Source organism: Pseudorca crassidens, chromosome 8 (genome assembly GCF_039906515.1).
Source record: "Pseudorca crassidens isolate mPseCra1 chromosome 8, mPseCra1.hap1, whole genome shotgun sequence".
NCBI classification, from domain to species: Eukaryota; Metazoa; Chordata; class Mammalia; order Artiodactyla; family Delphinidae; genus Pseudorca; species Pseudorca crassidens.
Genome location: NC_090303.1, coordinates 59,059,321 through 59,078,912, shown reverse-complemented (window position 1 = coordinate 59,078,912; position 19,592 = coordinate 59,059,321). Strand labels below are relative to the sequence as shown.

The 19,592-nt window shown below is 38.5% G+C and overlaps 1 protein-coding gene across 2 annotated transcripts in view; it reads right to left on the bottom strand.

Annotated features, from left to right (window-relative positions):
• The window catches only part of TAX1BP1 (Tax1 binding protein 1), an 88,307-nt gene extending 70,486 nt beyond the window's left edge, over window positions 1-17,821 (bottom strand). For both annotated transcript variants that reach the window (XM_067746588.1, XM_067746589.1), the window contains exons 1-3: window positions 17,664-17,821; window positions 10,138-10,306; window positions 1,802-1,904 (exon numbers count right to left, since the gene is read on the bottom strand). In XM_067746588.1, the coding sequence (XP_067602689.1) occupies window positions 1,802-1,904; window positions 10,138-10,299 (265 nt within the window). In that variant the 5' untranslated portion in view covers window positions 10,300-10,306; window positions 17,664-17,821. The remainder of the gene's footprint in view (window positions 1-1,801; window positions 1,905-10,137; window positions 10,307-17,663) is intronic.
• Between the last annotated feature and the right edge of the window lie 1,771 nt (window positions 17,822-19,592).

Genomic DNA, 19,592 nt, shown 5'->3' with positions numbered 1-19,592 from the left:
GCGGCTGGGCCCGTGAGCCATGGCCGCTGAACCTGTGCGTCCGGAGCCTGTGCTCCGCAATGGGAGAGGCCACAACAGTGAGAGGCCCGTGTACCGCAAAAAAAAAAAAAAAAAAGATAAACTACATATATAATTTATAACTTTCTTAATCTATAAAACATCTATGAGGACCTAAATCTCTGTCTATATTACCGTACAAATTTTATTCTCTGAATATGTGTTTCTTGTCACAGTACGTAAAGAAACTTTTTTGTATATGCAAGCTCCATGTGATCACATTCCCAACTGATGTTCACACCAAACATATACAAACCTCGCAATAAAAAGTTTTAAAGAAGTAAACCACCAAAATCCAAAACACTAACACCACCGAATGCTGGTAAAGATGCAGTCCAACAAGAACTCTCATTCACTGCTGGTGGGAATGCAAAATGTTTTTGCCACTTTGTAAAAAAGAGTTTGGTGGTTTCTTATGAAACTAAACGTATTCCTACCATATAATACAGCAATCATACTCCTTGATATTTATCCAAATGAGTTGAAAACTTATATCCACACAAAAGCCTGTGCATGAATGTTTATACCAGCTTTACAGCTTTATTCACAACTGCCAAAACTTGGAAGCAACCAAAATATTCTTTTTGTTTTTGTTTTTTGTGGTACGTGGGCCTCTCACTGCTGTGGCCTCTCCTGCCGTGGAGCACAGGCTCCGGATGCGCAGGCCCAGCGGCCATGGCTCAAGGGCCCAGCTGCCCCGCGGCATGCGGGATCCTCCCAGACCGGGCCACGAACCCGTGTCCCCTGCATCGGCAGGTGGACTCCCAACCACTGCGCCACCAGGGAAGCCCCAAAATATTCTTTAACAGACAAATGGATGAATAAGCTGTGTTACATCCATACAATGGAGTATAACTGGTTTCCTTTGCAATTCTGGGCATTTCATGTATGTTAAAATATTATACTGAGACAGAGTCCATTAGCTTCCCCAGACCAAAAACAGTCCATGGTATAAACAAGACTAAGAATTTGCTTTAATACAATCCAAAGTCAGTATAATTTTACTACAAAAATCACTCTACAGCAAATGCCGTTATAGATTTCTAACTAAAATTTTTGTGTTTTGTTTTAAAGCAACAGGGTGTATTTTTTTCATATAACAAGCAATCTGGAGGCAGTTGCCTGCTGGCCTTGATTCAGTGGCTCAGACATGTCAGGACAGACATATATGTTCTTGTCTATGCCTTCCCCTCGTGGCCACAGGAGGGATGCTGAAGCTCTAGCCATCACCTTTGTGAAGGCAGAATGTGGGGGGAGGGGCAATACCAGGTATATGTTCTCCTTTAAATAAGAGAATTTTTAAAAATCTGTATATAATGCTAAGACAAAAATGAATTTTATATTACTCACATCCATTTTATAAGCAACTTTCCCTATAGAATTTCTACTCTATAAATCCTGTTAATCATCTTTGTGATTTTCATATGGAATATTTTTCTCACCTCTAATTTGTTATATTATCTAATATCAGTAACAGCATTATTTTCTCATTTGAAAAAAAAGATCATCAAAAGACTGCTCTTCAATGAAAGACAATAAGGAAAAAAACCTTTCTCTACATAAAATATCATGTGACCTACACTAGATATTTACATTCTTATGACTTCTGATAAAGAAAGATAAGATACTAATTCATTCAACTTTAGCCATTAGACATGCTTAAGTAGATCATTACAATGGGGTACAACATTTTTAATGGCAATAAAACATCTAATTTCATCTAGTTCTGCTTTTCAGTTCTCACCTTGAAATGCTAACACACAATTGACTGTTGATCCTTCTACATAATGTTCAGGCACAGGAGACCATAAAAACGTGTAATAATCACGAGCAGTACTCCATCCAACCTAAAGGAAAACAACAGAAACATGGATATTATAAGTAAGTGGTTTAATATGAGTGATATCTTATAGCATATTGTTTTTCACTGCATCCTAAAATTAAAGCATGCATGAATGTTTACAAATCCTGAGCATTTTAACAATCACGTCAAATTTTCATTATAATTTTTTATTAAGCTATAACCTAATGCTATAAAAATCTATAACAGCAGAGTTTCTACTATGTATTAAAATGCAACTTGATATCCAATTTCTCAAGGAAAACCTTAGTACACATATGATCAAATATAAAAATATGCTGCACTTAAAATTTGATTTCACTAAACATAAGTTTTTAAAATTTATTTTATGCCTTGAATTTAACTGTTTTTTTTAGTTAGATTTCCCCCTCCTCCTTAAATCCACTAATTAAACTTCACTAGTCTGTCACCTTTAGTTAAGTCTTGCCTACAGGCAATGGTAAATTTTGTAAAAATTTATTTTTACCTTTATTCCTAAGGTGTTTATATATACAAAAAGACCACCTATGTCCCACCAATCTCTAAAACATTTCCACCTTACAACATGAATATATACATTACATATCTCAGTCTTTATTTTCCAGATGAACTGTACTGTGGTAAATACTGAATATTAGATATGTTTAAAACAGGTACTAGATATCCATTTGCCAGTATATTACAAGAAATTATGCATTATCCACGAGGTTTGATTACATATGTTCTATAATTCTGATCGATTTAGGATTAGAGGGTCCAGAATATTGAAACTGGAAGAATCTTAGTAATCTTTAGTCTCTAAAGGAGAGTTTTCAAACTGTCAGTCACAACCCAGTAGTAAGTGGTAACATTATATCAATTTAGTGGTTCATAACCACATTTATTTTTTAATTAGAAAGCATCAGAGGGCGTGAAGGCTAAGTACTGCTTCATGAAAATTTGTTTCAGGTGTATCTGCATGCAACTTTGCTAGGTCAAATCACAGAATCATATTATTTTTATTTCTTTCTGCGTGTCATGGCCAAAAACATTTGAAAGACACTATTCATCTCTTTACAGATGAGAAGCTTGAGGAAACCATGATGTAAGTGATTTTCCTGACCTAAGGCTCAGTTTTTTTCTCTCAGGATTGTTAGAAGGATTACACTAGATGATGAACATAAAAGCAGCACTTGGCAGAGGGCCTGACCCGTGATGGGCACTCCATAAATGGTAGTTTTTGCAAGCACAGTATACTGCAGTGATTAAGAGCATAGGAAGTAAGGTCAGACTGCCAAAAAAGATCACTTACTGGCTAAAATGACTTCAGACAAGTTATTTCTGTTCCCTCCTCTTTAAAATGGAGATAAAGGCTTATACGTGTATTAAATGAGATACGGCACCGTAGTGGCACCTGGCACAGTGCCTAGCACATTAGTGTTCATTAAACGTTACCATTCATTAATACCCAAGGGGACACAATGTATTAGGGAGAGTGATCTTGACTCTAAAATGTTCTGTCTCTCATTCCATATCCCCCAGTGCTTCTATCATCTCCTGAAAAGGAGCCTATTTGAAGTTTTTCCCAAAAGATACACCTGGTACAAGTCATACCTTGCATTCTTTGTCCCTGTCCATATGGTGGTCTTGAAAGGAATATCAATACTACCCAGAGCTACATCTTTCTTGAAAAAAATCTCCCTAAGGCTCTACCTGGACCAGGTGGTCAAAAGACATGCTAAGTGTACCATTTATTTGTGATGGCTGACATGCAAAACTGCTAATGTCAGAATTATAGATACCTGATTCAAGTGGCAGTGGGAATAGCAGTAACAGATACAGTTCACTGTTCGTTTTGGAATAAATATTACCCTCATCTTACAAATTAAGAAACTAGTAAATGGCAGAGTCAGAATCTGAACCTGAAGTTCAAGCTCTTAACCACCAGGACACTACTCACTCTCCTCCTAGCAGGATATAAAATACTCTCATACTTTCTGAAATTCCACTTCCTTCCTTCCAACACTGAGTCAATGACTATACAATTCTTAAAAGAACTGCACGTTTTTGGATTGGGTTGTTTGTTTTTTTTGTTATTGAGCTGCATGAGCTGCTTGTAAATTTTGGAGATTAATCCTTTGTCAGTTGCTTCATTTGCAAATATTTTCTCCCATTCTGAGGGTTGTCTTTTGGTCTTGTTTATGGTTTCCTTTGCTGTGCAAAAGCTTTGAAGTTTCATTAGGTCCCATTTGTTTTTGTTTTTATTTCCATTTCTCTAGGAGGTGGGTCAAAAAGGATATTGCTGTGATTTATGTCATAGAGTGTTCTGCCTATGCTTTCCTCTAAGAGTTTGATAGTTTCTGGCCTTACATTTAGGTCTTTAATCCATTTTGAGCTTATTTTTGTGTATGGTGTTAGGGAGTGTTCTAATCTCAATCTTTTACATGTACCTGTCCAGCTTTCCCAGCACCATTTATTGAAGGGGCTTTCTTTTCTCCACCGTATATTCTTGCTTCCTCTATCAAAGATAAGGTGACCATATGTGCGTGGGTTTACCTCCGGGCTTTCTATCCTGTTCCATTGATCTATATTTCTGTTTTTGTGCCAGTACCATACTGTCTTGATTACTGTAGCTTTGTAGTATAGTCTGAAGTCAATAGACACTTCTCCAAAGAAGATATACAGATTGCCAACAAACACATGAAAGAATGCTCAACATCATTAATCATTAGAGAAATGCAAATCAAAACTATAAGGAGAGCTTCCCTGGTGGCACAGTGGTTAAGAATCCGCCTGCCAATGCAGGGGTCATGGGTTCGAGCCCTGGTCTGGGAAGATCCCACATGCTGCAGAGCAACTAAGCCTGTGCGCCACAACTACTGAGCCTGCGCTCTAGAGCCCCCAAGCCACAACTACTGAGCACATGTGTCACAACTACTGAAGCCCTTGCGCCTAGAGCGTATGCTCTGCAACAAGAGAAGCCACTGCAATGAGAAGCCTGTGCACCTCAACGAAGAGTAGCCCCTACTCACAACTAGAGAAAGCCTGCGCAGAGCAACAAAGACCCAATGCAGCCAAAAATAAATAAATAAAATAAATAAATTTATTAAAAAAAAAAAACTACAATGAGATATCATCTTACACCAGTCAGAATGGCCCTCATCAAAAAATCTAGAAACAATAAATGCTGGAGAGGGTGTGGAGAAAAGAGAACCCTCTTGCACTGCTGGTGGGAATGTGAATTGGTACAGCCACTATGGAGAACAGTATGGAGGTTCCTTAAAAAACTAAAAATAGAACTACCATACTACCCAACAATCCTACTACTGGGCATATACCCTGAGCAAACCATAATTCAAAAAGAGTCATGTACCAATATGTTCATTGCAGCTCTATTTACAATAGCCAGGACATGGAAGCAACCTAAGTGTCCATCAACAGATGAATGGATAAAGATGATGTGGCACATATATACAATGGAATATTACTCAGCCATAAAAAAAAGAAAACTGAGTTATTTGTAGTGAGGTAGATGGACCTAGAGTCTGTCATACAGAGTGAAGTAAGTCAGAAAGAGAAAAGCAAATACTGTATGCTAACACATACATATGGAATCTAAAAAAAAGTGGTCCTGATGAACCTAGGGGCAGGACAGAAATAAAGATGCAGACATAGAGAATGGACTTGAGGACACGGGGAGGGGGAAGGGTAAGCTGGGACGAAGTGAGAGAGTAGCACTGACATATATACACTACCAAGGTAAAATAGATAGCTAGTGGGAAGCAGCTGCATCGCATGGGGAGATCAACTCGGTGCTCTGTGACCACCTAGAGGGGTAGGATAGGGAGGGTAAGTGGGAGGGGATATGGGGATATATGTATACATATAGCTGATTTACTTTGTTATACAGCAGAAATTAACACAACATTGTAAAGCAATTGTACTGCAATAAAGATGTTAAAAAAAAAAAAAGAAAAGAAAATCTCCAACACAGTCTACATCCCTTGCCTGGCTTCACTCATTCCCCTACCCAACTTGGACTTCATAGTCAATTAATCATTTCAATAATAATGCACCCAAAACCACCCTAGTATCCTTTGTCCTCTTGACCTCCCTTCCCAAATTCCCAGTCTGAATGATACCCACTTTTGGAATTCTTCACTCAATTCTAGGTGCTCAATCTCTCTAGACAAACTCACAAAATGGCTGCTCAGAAATCTCCTGGTTAACCTACTCCAATTCCCTATGACATTCTTCCACAGTAGCAAGACCATATCTTCTCCATACTCAAGCCCTCCCCAACTCAGCACATGACCTTGCTCCTCATTACTGAGTGTACTCAATAAATGAGTTCCAGTCCCAATTCATTCAATTAATAGCTGACAAACCCTATAGATGCCTCTTACAGATTATTACCCACAACTGATTCCCTTCTCTAAGGCTTGATCTCACTTAGAAAATGAAGATGGTCTAAACATTCTCTCTGGGACTTCCCTGGTGGCGCAGTGGTTAAGAATCCGCCTGCCAATGCAGGGGACACGGGTTTGAGCCCTGGTCTGGGAAGATCCCATATGCCACGGAACAACTAAGCCCGTGTGCCACAACTACTGAGCCTGTGCTCTAGAGCCCACGAACCACAACTACTGAGACCAAGTGCCACAACTACTGAAGCCTGTGCACCTAGAGCCCGTGCTCCACAACAAGAGAAGCCACCACAATGAGAAGCCCACGTACCGCAACGAAGAGCAGCCCCCGCTCGTCAAAACTAGAGAAAGCCTGCGCGCAGCAACGAAGACCCAACGCAGCCAAAAATAAATAATAAATTTATAAAAAAAAAAAAAAATTCTCTCTACCTCCATTCTTTTCTAATTCCAATTTATCTTATTCAGCACTAGGAGATTAAAGTTCACCTCTAAACTCTATTACTCTCTGCTTAAAAATTATTCCTCAGCTAAATATTAAAGCAATCTACGTGATCCAAACTAACTTTTCCCATTTTCTAAACCTGGTACCTGTCCCAGGAAAATTAAATTCCTTAACACTCTCTCAAGCACACAACACACTTTCCCTTCATTCCTTCCCCTTAAAATTACTACCTGGGCACTTTCTCCCTGCCTACCTTGTCAATATCATATCTATCAAAATCATTCTGGACAGCAATCAATTTGCAGTACATGTCAAGTGTTTAAAAACATTCAATGCTGGGCTTCCCTGGTGGCGCAGTGGTTGAGAGTCCACCTGCCGATGCAGGGGACACGGGTTCGTGCCCTGGTTCGGGAAGATCCCACATGCCATGGAGCGGCTAGGCCCGTGAGCCATGGCCGCTGAGCCTGCGCGTCCGGAGCCTGTGCTCCACAACGGGAGAGGCCACAACAGGGAGAGGCCCGCGTACCACAAAAAAAAAAAAAAAAAGACATTCAATGCTGGGCTTCCCTGGTGGCGCAGTGGTTGAGAGTCCACCTGCCAATGCAGGGGACACGGGTTCGTGCCCCAGTCTGGGAAGATCCCACAGGCCGCAGAGCGGCTGGGCCCGTGAGCCATGGCCACTGAGCCTGTGTATCCGGAACCTGTGCTCCGCAACGGGAGAGGCCGCAACAGTGAGAGGCCCGCATACCGCAAAAAAAATAAAAAATAAGAATAAAAAAAATTCAATGCTATAAACATGGCAATTCCACTTCCAAGAACTTATCCTATGAAATACAATGACAAACAAAATAAAAACAGTACAGAGATCTATATTAAGCATTGTTTAATGGTAAACATTTGGAAACATTTCCATGAATTCCACAATGCATCAACAGCATGTGTGTATACTTTATTACATACAAAGTATGTGTATAATTATTAATTATAGATATATGCCAATATGTTAACAATGCTTATTCTAGGTAAGCATTAAAATAGTATTAAAACATGATCTATTTTCTTCCTTGAGTCTTCCTGTATATTTCAAAATTTTTAGTACATGCTTAAACTTCCCACTAAGTTTTAAGTATTATCCAGGCAAAAAAGATGGAAAGGGTATTCTATACAAACTTATTTATCATGTATGTATTTATGTAAGTATTACTGCTTGGAGAAAAGTTACGGTCCTTGGAGTACACAAGTTAAGAGATAATAGTTTAACGTTATCAAAGCCAAAAAATAAGCAGGCAATGACAAAAAAGGAAGCTATAAATCAAGTCGTATAAAGGAGCCCTATTTGGTACACTAAGTTATTTGGTCTTGCCATTATCCCATAGAGGATGAAGAACCACTTAAACAAGAGGAAGATATGTTCAGATTTTCATTTTCTATTATAGTTTATATAGAGCAGTTTGAAGAACAAATAGAAGAATGAAAGAAAGCAGGGAAAACAGGTGACCTATTGCAATCATCTTAGAAATCAATAAGGAGGGCATGAACTAGGGCTGTGATATTAAAAATGCATTAATAGGTAGGCAGGAAAATAGAATTGGTGTTTGGCTGGATTTGAAGAGAAATTCATAAGCTTTTGGCTTAAACAATAGGCCATTAACTAAAAATGGGGAGAAAAAAAAGGAAGACATAAATTAGTCTGAAAGAAAACCATGAAGATTCATCTTCTTGAAATACAATTTATCACACATCAGCCTCCACACCTACATATGCAGACTTCCCACTGCCCATATGGAAAAGTCTGCAAATTGTTTAGCCTAACACTGAAGATCCTCCATGGCAAGACTGACGCTTAACTTCATCTCCCTCCACTTCCCTAAATTACGTTTATGTTCTAGTTAAACTAATTCATTCTCATGAACATTCTCACCCCGGTGCCTCTGCTTAAGCCATTTTCCTGCCAGGAATGCCCTTCCCTTCCCTCAATCTCATTACCCTGCTCTATTCTTCCTCTCTGACTCATTCTTGCAGAAAATGCCAATTCTTAGTATCTTTAACTTGCTATTCATCTCTTACATAAAATTTAAACTGATACTGATTTCATAAAAAGCTTACAATGAAGCTTTTGGAATCCATACTGGAATCCACATTGGAATCTAACAAGCCTTAAAAAAAAAAATTAAATAAAGAGTAAATGACTCATCTATCCAGCAACACCAGGGATAAGGGATTCAATTCAAAAAGGAACTGAGGGCTTTCCTGCTGGCACAGTGGCTGAGAGTCCGCCTGCCGATGCAGGGGACACGGGTTCGCGCCCTGGTCCGGGAAGATCCCACATGCTGCGGAGCGGCTGGGCCCGCTGAGCCTGCGCGTCTGGAGCCTGTGCTCCGCAACGGAAGAGGCCACAACAGTGAGAGGCCCGTGTACCGCAAAAAAAAAAAAAAAGGAACTGAAATATCATTAAATTCCAAAACTCTGTTTTGTCCAATATAGTTTTTCTGCCCTCCTCACTCTATTAGGCCAGACTTTCACTTCTAAGTACTTTACATGTGCCTAATTCTAGCGGCTACTCTTGTTTCTTTCTACTTTGCTATTTAACTTATACAGACCACACAATCAAAATTTCAAGACCTAATGGTCTTGATTTTAATAAATCACATCTAAAATAAAATAAATTGATTCTTAGGGAGAATCTAAAGTAACCAAGGAGAAAAGTAAGTTTTACTGTTTAGACATTTATGACACTATTTTGACTGTTCAAAGGACCTTCGTATGTTTTGGTTCTCCATTACATCCTCAGGAACTGAAATTGCCAAAAAACTTCCAACACTTTAATGATCATTTCAATGTAATTTTCAAGCATATAGTACACAAAATGATTGGCAAAATATTAGAACTGGGACTCTTGCTATCAAAGAATTTACTATTTAGTCATGTAAAACAGAATACTCTTATAAAAGCATAAGACAATATAAGGAATATTTAAACAATGCAGGACAATAGAAGAGATAATAACATAGTTGTAGAGCTATACAAAATTAATTACAAATGACAAGATAGTAAATGATATAGTAACCCAAAGGAAAAGCTCATGTTTTTTAGGTAAGGAATGGAGAAAACAGAAGAAGAAAAAACAAAAAGATTTGAAAAAATTTCTGTAAGAACTTAAGTTGAACCTTTTAATCATAGAGAGGAAAGTGTGCTGAACTGAAGGTCATAACATTTGTTGTACACTACCCTGCACTATTAAATATTTCATGTTTACACAATGTTTTACATTTGATGTTTACAAAAATGACCCTTAAAGTAGAGTTAAGACAAGACTAGTATAAACTACTTGTCAACCTCTTAAGAAGAAAATAAAGAGTACCTACATGGAAGAAATATGGAGAAAGTCCTCTTACCTTGAATATACCAACCCAATCTTTTGGATGGGGATGGATATATGGAGTTAAGGTATAATGACATTCTAGGTGTGCATTAGGAAGATAGCTCTTGGCCACATTTTGAAAGATGACATGGGCAAAGTTGGAAGTCTGCAGTGGAACTTCTTGAAAGGATGTCATTGCGAATCTGAAACAAGTAAATCATACAAATTTAATGATACCAACTAAGAAAAAACTCATACCTTCAGAAAATACATAACATTTAATGCAAATTACATGGATATTTTCATACCATAATTACTGAAAAGACATACTTTTATATTATATTTATATTATATTGTAAATATAATATATTTAATACTGGAACTCCTTCTTAAAAATGTGATTAAAGGGAATTCTGGTGGTCCTGTGGCTAAGACTCCACGCTCCCAATGCAGGGGGCCTGGGTTTGATCCCTGGTCAGGGAACTAGATCCCACATGCCACAACTAAGAGTTCACATGCCGCAACTAAGACCTGGCACAGCCATATAAATAAATAAATTTTTTTTAATGTGATTAAATATAAAAATACAAACTGAGAAGTAACTAACTTACAATATGGCTCAGAAAGTTACATGAGTTAAAAAAATATTTATTTATTTATATATGGCTGCGTTGGGTCTGTTGCTGTGCGCGGGCTTTCTCTAATTGCGTTGAGTAGGGGCTACTCTTCGCTGCGGCACGTGGGCTTCTTATTGCGGTGGCTTCTCTTGTTGCAGAGCATGGGCTCTAGGCATGCAGGCTTCAGTAGTTGTGGCACTGGGCTCAGTAGTTGTGGCTCGCAGGCTCCAGAGCGCAGGCTCAGTAGTTGTGGTGCACGGGCTTAGTTGCTCCGTGGCATGTGAGATATTCCTGGACCAAGGCTCGAACCCGTGTCCCATGCGTTGGCAGGCGAATTCTTAACCACTGCGCGACCAGGGAAGTCCCGAGTTAAAAAATTTTAAAAACCAAAATCAAAAACAAACTCTCAACTCTCCTGCAAAGCCTAACCCTCTGCTTCTTTTGCAACCGAAACCAAATGAGCCAGCAGTGTTTCTATGTTGAACTCTTGAACTTCATCATTTTCCTCCCTAATCTGATCCATCCCGTCCCTCCCCTAGGCTCCTGTAACTGATGCTAACCTCTCTGTGCCTGCATTCCTGACCCACACTCATGATCGCCTGGACCAGCTTTTTCTCAACCCTGGCTAGATATCAGAATCATTAGGGGTCTTAAAAAAGAAAAAGAAAAGACAATGAATTTCCGGAAATGGGACCTGGGCGCACACATGCATGTGTGTGTATATCCAAGCATTTTTTTTTAAGCCTCCCCAAGTAATCTCAATCCTGTATACAGCCAGGATAGAGAACTACTACTTAGACTCTGACCCAACCCAACAATTTAAGTCTCCATTAGCAAATCTCACCTAGATTCCCAGACCTAGGCTGTCTTCTTGGGCTTCTGGTTCATACTTGTTCAAATCTCTCAAATGATGTAAAATCTCAGTTGGTCTACTTGAAATAGTTCAGAGCCTATTTGTTCCTCTCTACCTATACCAATTCTACCCTTTCATCCTACCTTGACTTCCAGTATTATTGTACAGTTTCCATACATTCACTGATTAAAAATAAATGTATTTTTAAATGTATAGTGTAAATGAAACACATACTGTTGAGAATCTATTATAGATTCAGTGAATGCTCACTGGTTTAGTGAACACCAAGCACCAGCTAGCAGATGAATGGTAAAAGTCGCCTATAAAAATCTGCAAGACCCAAATGTTTTCCGTATCTTGTGCTCTACTTTTGAGAAAAATGATACAACTGAGGATTTACTCAAAAAATATATCTCTGTACAGTGTGTCACAGACTCAGTACAGTCATTGATCCTACAGTACCACATCAGAAACAATGACACTGACACTATGGCACTTAACTTCTGAGTCATCAAAACAGGAATCTCTGTAAACAATGAGAAAAACTGGGACAAGAATTTGCTGACCAAATTATTCTAACTTACTTCACAAATCTATGAATTTTCTACAGGACAAGCACAGAAGTAACACTACTCACTTTTTTTTTTTTTTTTGCCACGCTGCATGGCTTATGGGATCTTAGTTCCCTGACCAGGGACTGAACCTGGGCCACAGCACTGAAAGTGCCGAGTCCTAACCACTGGACCACCAAGGAATTCCCAAAACTACTCACATTTTAACAATTACTAAGAAGTCTTTATTGCTAGGAAAATCTAAGACAATATGCTTTTACAAATGTTTCTTTTGCTGATCTGTTTGAAATACTAAGGCAAATTTTTAAAGTTCTGAAATAAACACTTTAAAAAATGTCTACTTTTCCTCTTATGTGTTCTCTGCTTCTGTTATGGTCAAAATACTGCTTTGTACTTACAGGACACACAATATACTAGACATCCCATAAAGAGACAGTCAATCATCAACCTGGAAGCCACTGTGGTAGAATTCCAGGCTGGATGTCTGTCAGCCTCTCCCCACCTGAGGTTTGCCAGGATTCCAAGGTAAAGAGAATGCATTCAGTAATAAACCTCCTGTACCTCTGCACTAACAAAAAGGCTTTATTACCAGCGACCCTACTTCACAGAAGGACTTAACAGTCAATACTCTCCAGCTGGTAACCCAAAGTGAAAAGGTAGCACAAACGGTAGAAACTGCCTAAAGTAAGTGAAGAGTTCTACTACTTTGTTTCTTTGAATAGTCTGAGCAAATATGGGCTCAAGGGGATGTCATGATGTTAATGAAGTCACTAATGATAATCTTTCAAGTCAGTGGCTTCCTTAAAAAAAAAAACAAAAAACAAACCCTTGATTCTGGTTTTGAAAAAAATGTTCACTATTGGTTATAAAATACCCGAGAGAGACTATAGTTAACTGATGAACCAAACTCTTTCAGATAACAACTACCAAAACTGAGGCAAGTGAATCAGTAATGTTTTTGTATGAAGAGAGTGAATATTTAAGTTTCTCTGAGACAGATATTCAGTAAGGAGAAAATAAGGCTAGCTTAGGATGAATTTCCCATGCTTTTAATTAAAAGCCATTTAAGAATGAAACTTTTTTCATAAAACTTGTTTCCTAAAGTAAACTAAACAAACAAAGCAGTAATTATTTGTTATAAAACAAGGTAGTGGAGTTTAAACTTTTGTTTAACCTCAATTACAACAGTGTTTAAAAATCGATAATCCAACCTTAGACTTTTACTTCACTGAAAAGTTTTTAAGGTATAAAATAGCATTAAGGTATACACATATGTATTTATATATGTACATGTGTATACATGCTTATAAATGCATCAAAAGGGACTCAAAAAGCACACATCATACAATATTTACTCATGAGGGCTATGTGTGAAAGGAGAACTTAAGAGGACCTTAACTTTTAACTCAACTGACTGAATTTTTACCAGTATATTTAATGTATTCTTTTCATTATTTTAAATAAACACATCAACATGAAATTTCATTTTTAAACCCTCTCCCCAAAATTCAAGTTTTTAATATAAAACCCTAACATCAGACTTTAAATATATTCACGATGCTTACAAATCTTTATAGCATGATAATCTGTAATTATCCCATTAATAACCTTCATTAATCTCTCACCAACACTCCAACCTTTTTAAACATTTCAATGCAACTATAACTATAGAAATATTTTACAAAAGTCATTCCATTCTCATTATTACTTTTTAATTAATTTTCCAATACAGCTTCTAGTCATAAAAAAGTTAACATGGATAAATGTAATCTGAATGTAATTACAACATGAATCAACTTATTTTAAACAGTAAAATATCTAATTCCCATACAGTTCCTGTTTCACTCTTCACACAGATAGGAAACAGAGTGAAAAGATGGGCAAGCTTATAAAAATGTTGAAATTCACTGAGAATGCTAATGTATCAAGATGATTCACAGGCAGATTTATACACTACACACATGCTCACAGGCACACACAAAGACCCGCACACACACAGACCCACACACCACCCAGTGGAGAAGTAATACACAAAGTCACTGCATCACCTTGTGGTAATGCTTGGGAAGTGTAGCTTCACTAACATCCTGAGTAAAGAAAAAACTGCCTCAGTTGGAGACAGGAAATATAGCCCCCACCACAAAAGGAAGTGGAACAAGCTTTACCATATCAAATTTTGTTTCCCATTCTCTAAAGTAAAGTACACCTCTAGAAACATGCGTACATTAAGACGTAAGCGAAGAATTAGTGAAAGTTTTCTAATTAAGGAAACAGACAAAAAAACCCAAAATAAATGAACGAAACCAAACCTGGATATACGAAGAACAAGAGTAGGGGCGGGGCGGGGGGGGGCCGGATATAAGTAAAGGGTACCAACTCTTTGATGGAGGATGGAAACTAAAGTTTTGGTGGTAAATATGCTGTAGTGTATACAGAAGTAGAAATACAATGTTATATACATGAAACTAATATAATATAAATCAATGTTACATCAATTAAAAATATTAATAAATAAAAAACAAAGATATGTGAGAACAGTAAAAAAAAAAAAAAAAAAAAAAAAAAAAGGACCAGACAGATTTGGCTGGGAAACAAAGTCTGAAATACATGCTGCCTTGCAGTGCCCTCTCCCATGTTTCCTACTTTATTCCCCAAAGTTCTAACATCTCTAGAGTTCCTTTTATGTGTTATGCTGTAAACTTTGGTCTACAGTCCAATTTTGTTATTTTTGAGGATTCATCAATACCTAAGGAAAAAATAACTAATATGCAGTGGTCACTCAGTTAAGTAGCTAGAATAAATTTGGGGGGTGAAGGGTGAGGATTTCAATGTTATCTTTACTTCTTCCTCTTGGAACTTTTTCAAGCCCAAACCAGATCTGGCTTTTGTGGTAGTATTTTTCCAGTGGCTCCTGATACACATTTTATTTAACTAGCCCAAAATGTGTAAGCCTTAATCAAATAAAGTAGGAAACTGACCATATTAAGAATTTGTGCATTAAATGTCCAGAATCAAATTAAGGTTTTTAATTTAGATAAATATTGTATATAATTTGTCAATTCTAACACTTAGAATTCAAAAAGAAGGTAATTTTGTTCTATGTGATAATATTATTATGGTGACTGTATTTCTTTTAAAGTCCTTACCAGTTAAAGACGGACGGTAAACTAATTATAGGTGAAATATCCTGTTGTCCAGGATTTGCTTTAAAAACTCCAGGGGAAAAAATAAATGTGCTGACAGTGTAATAAACCAAGGTTAGCAAAATAGTGGTTCCTTTAACTGTTTGTTCTCCTTCTGGGTATTTTGAAAATTTCCATAATAAAAGTTAGTAAAACCAAAGTAGACAAAAATTAGTAATAAAAACTCACATATGACCTTCTGCAATAGAAACACATTACACATAGTGGTTGATAAACTTAGTGAAAGTTTCTTAAAATATTCAGTTTAAACTATATGAACTTTTAAATTAATCTCCGAACTTCAGTCCTGGAGGAAACTGAACATCTGAAGGGAAAAAATACATCTGATATTCTAATAGCTTCCAATTATTTATACTTCAGCTCAAACAAAGACTATCAGCTGGTTTACAGACCAGAAAAATATTATCAGCAATCCTTCCCGGAGGCAGAAGCAAATCCACCAATCTGTCAATTTGCACTCTTACAGTCCTCCCAATCTCCAGAATGATTTACAACTGAGTACCACTACACTCTGCCCAGGTGTCACTCACACCACTTTAATTTTTAGATTGTTTTAAAAGTTGGTTTCTAAAAAGCTATGATCTTGGCTTTTTATTATATTAGAGGGGAGGGTATCTTTACCTTCTTGTAAGAGTTTATTTGGGGCAAAATAAACTTTAAAAGGCTAGAAGTGGATACAGCCAAAATTTTACTTAGTAACATACAAATTCCAAAAGAATGCAATCCAATAAACTTCACGTGAGGCAATTCCCCCAAAGCAGTAAAAAAGGAGCATAGTTACGATCCTTCATAAGTATTTAACATCATTAAAACGGTTGAAATTTTAATTCCAAAATACCTGTTATTTTTGTTAAGGAAAAGATATTTACTGGTTAAGTCTACACAAATGTCTGCAGCCATAATTGTAAACAGCGGTGTGCAATTTAACAATGGGATGACTAGAAAACGTAATCAAGTAATCCTTCAAGAAATCAAGTTTATCCTTGATAAGAACGAAAGGAAGGCCTGGCCTCAGCCCCTTTTCTATACCCAAATAGCACTCTGAGGGTAATCAGCCCATTTTTTTAGATTAACATGTTACTCAAATGATCTCTTTAAATACTTTGGGAATTGCGCTCCAAAACTATAATTAGTAATTGTTGCATGAAGCTTGTAGAAATTCTACGATGAGCGGAATGAAGAATCGAAAACAAGATTTATTTTCCCATCCCTGACACAATAGCAATTCATAACTACTTTGTGAAACCTAAAAATATATGTAGAGACGCAAGAGGGAAGAGATATGGGGACATATAACTGATTCACTTTGTTATAAAGCAGAAACTAACACACAATTGTAAAGCAATTATACTCCAATAAAGATGTTAAAAAAATTTAAAAATCAAAATCGAAAAAATATATATATGTAGAAAGTCAAATGTCACGGCGTTCTCAAACGAAATTATTACCAATAAGGTAATATATGTTTATCAGTACACACACACGCACACTAATCTCTTAACAAAGATTCCCCGAAACGACAAGCGCCTGTCGGGACTTGTCCACAACCTGCGGACCTCCGGGGGTGTTGGGAAGGGACAGTTGTGAAATCAAGAAAAATTGCCTAAGCAAAGTGAAACGTGACTCTCCTCGGAATATTTAAGATCCCTCGAGCACTAGGCGTAAGGCCATTTATAAACAGACAAGAAAGCATTCACTAATTCTGCAGCCCAGGTGAAGTCGGAGAACCAGCCCAAACCGCTAACTCCGCCCACGGCCTGCAGTCAGTCTCCGCCTCCTAATCCATGGCGACTCAAACCAAAACACTTGGGCTTCATTATGCACGGGCAAACCCGAGCGTCCCATCACGACACGACCTAGGTGTTTTCCCAGGCTTACCTGCCCCGGCAGCACACACGCTGCCCTCCAAATACTCACCTTAGAGTGGAGCCTCGGGCAAGGCACTTTCTTCTCCGGGGGTCCCCCGCGTCACTCGCCCCCCCCGCCAAAGGGCCCACGTCCCACACGGCTCCCCCAAACAGAGAAAGCCTATCCAGGGCCTCCCCACCGTGTGGGGCGGCCACCCGTCGCTTTTTCCAACTCCACTGCTAACCGAAGTTGCCCACACCACCGTCACAATCGCAGTCCGGGAGAAAAGGTTTGTCGTCGGGAAGGAAAGCATCGTCATTCGGCAGCACCGTCACCACGGAGACCGTTCCCGAGACCGACCAGGCCCCTAGACGCTAGAGCAGAGGGACGTATCACGAGCCCCCAGACAGCTCCAGCGGGCGTCCGCCCCGCACAAGGCGCTGGGGCGGGCCGAGGAAGGCACTTACCGAGTGAGGAACTCTTGAGGAGAGGGGAATGTTAGACAGGCTTCCGAGCCTGAGCCGCCATCAACCGCCGAGCCTCTTCCGCCAGCACAGTCTCCCTCTACCGACCTGCTACACCTCCCCACAAGGCCAAAAGCCGGCGTTATGTCACTTCCGTCCACGGCCCGGCCCCTTCCGCCGCCGCCGCCGCCGCCGAGCTGCGTCGGTCTGGGCCAATCGCTGAAACGCCAAGTTGGTCGCACGGTCTTTTAACCACCCTAGCTCCTGACGCCCTGCCATTGGATCCGAACAGATCCGAACCGGCCTTCTCCCTCGGCTCGGCTCTTCCTCCTCTTTCTTCTTCTTCGCCGTTTTCGCTCAGAGACCTTGTGGCAACCAAACAGGGTCCGTTTGGATAATGCATTTTTGACTTTTTAATTATTACTGTGGCCGAAAGTTAAGTAACTTACCAGTTAAGTGGAAGGGGTAGCCCTGAGGTGTATGAATTAGTACCATGTCATTGCCTGGATCTTTAAAAATCTATCTAAGCGAATCCATTTATTTTGTGGATCGGAAAGTAGAGAACCATAGAAGCAAAGGAGGATCACGCGGCTGGGGCGGCGACCGCTCACTCCTGGGCTCTTTCCCAAGTCCTGGTTCATCCAGTCCGGGGCTTGCTTAACTACGAGGTTTTGTTCTCTGTAAATCCTCGGTTTCTCCTAGGAAATTTTCGGTTCTAATGCTCAGTGATTCTATTTCTGCTTGCTCCAGCACTGACCTCGTTCTATGAGTTGTTAAATCCTTTTGTTATGTTATTTTGTGTGCATGAATTTAGCCCTGTATTCTCCGTTCAATGATAATTTCTGAAGTCACTCTTTTATACATCTTACCCTCCTTAGAGTAGGCATTCAGTTTAAATTCTAACTCCTCGGAAGTAAGTGTGTTCTGTTCTAATTCACTATGTTCCTGTGTTGCCGTAAAGCCCTGATAAAATTTGCAACATCACCAATGAAGGAAGGATAATAAATTAGATCAAGTTAAACGTTGAAGCATCTTCTAAATTCAGAACATACAAAATCCTCTTCAATGTAATTTACTTCCACATATTTTAAGATTACAATGCCTTTGATAATATAGGTTCTTAATATCTGCTGACTGATTTGTTCCCTGTATATTGAAATCTTTGAACTACGTATTGTTCTGTATATCATATTTGATCATAGATTTCAGAAGACTCTTTACAGATCATTTAGTACCAATCTCCGTATTTTACCGATGAAGAAAATGGTGTGATAATATCAGTAATCACTCGTGTTACTGTTAGCAACCTTCTAGTAGTAGTCTGTGTCTCTTAGGTAAAGTAAATATAGGGCTTCCCTGGTGGTGCAGTGGTTAAAAATCTGCTTGCCAATGCAGGAGCTAAGGGTTTGAGCCCTGGTCTGGGTGAGCAACAAAGACCCAATGCAGCCAAAAATTAATTAATTAATTTTTTTAAAAATTCTTTTTTAAAATGTAAACACAGCAGTGAACTTTATAAGCACAGTTTTTCAGAAGTGTCACTCTTTGTATTTTTTAATCACATGATAATTTGCATGTAATAAATTTCTCATTACCACCAATTTTCAGTTAATGAAATCAGGGAAACAGTATGCTTAATAAAAGCCATAATTGGAAAATATTTTTTGTGCAGGTATTTTTACTTTACTTTGTTATTTTTAGGAATTTCTTGAATTTTTAGACTTTATTTTCCCCATGAAGGTATTAGTTCAGGAATTTTAACTTGCTTTAATCCCTTTAATAATGATCCCATGAATTTTAGATGGTGTTTCTCCCAGCAAGGTAGATATATATCCGTTAAGTACTTAATTGAATTTTTTAAATTAGCCTATTATATGTACAACAGTGTACTAGGAGTATAAGGGATATGGATCCACAATTCCTTATATGAAAGAT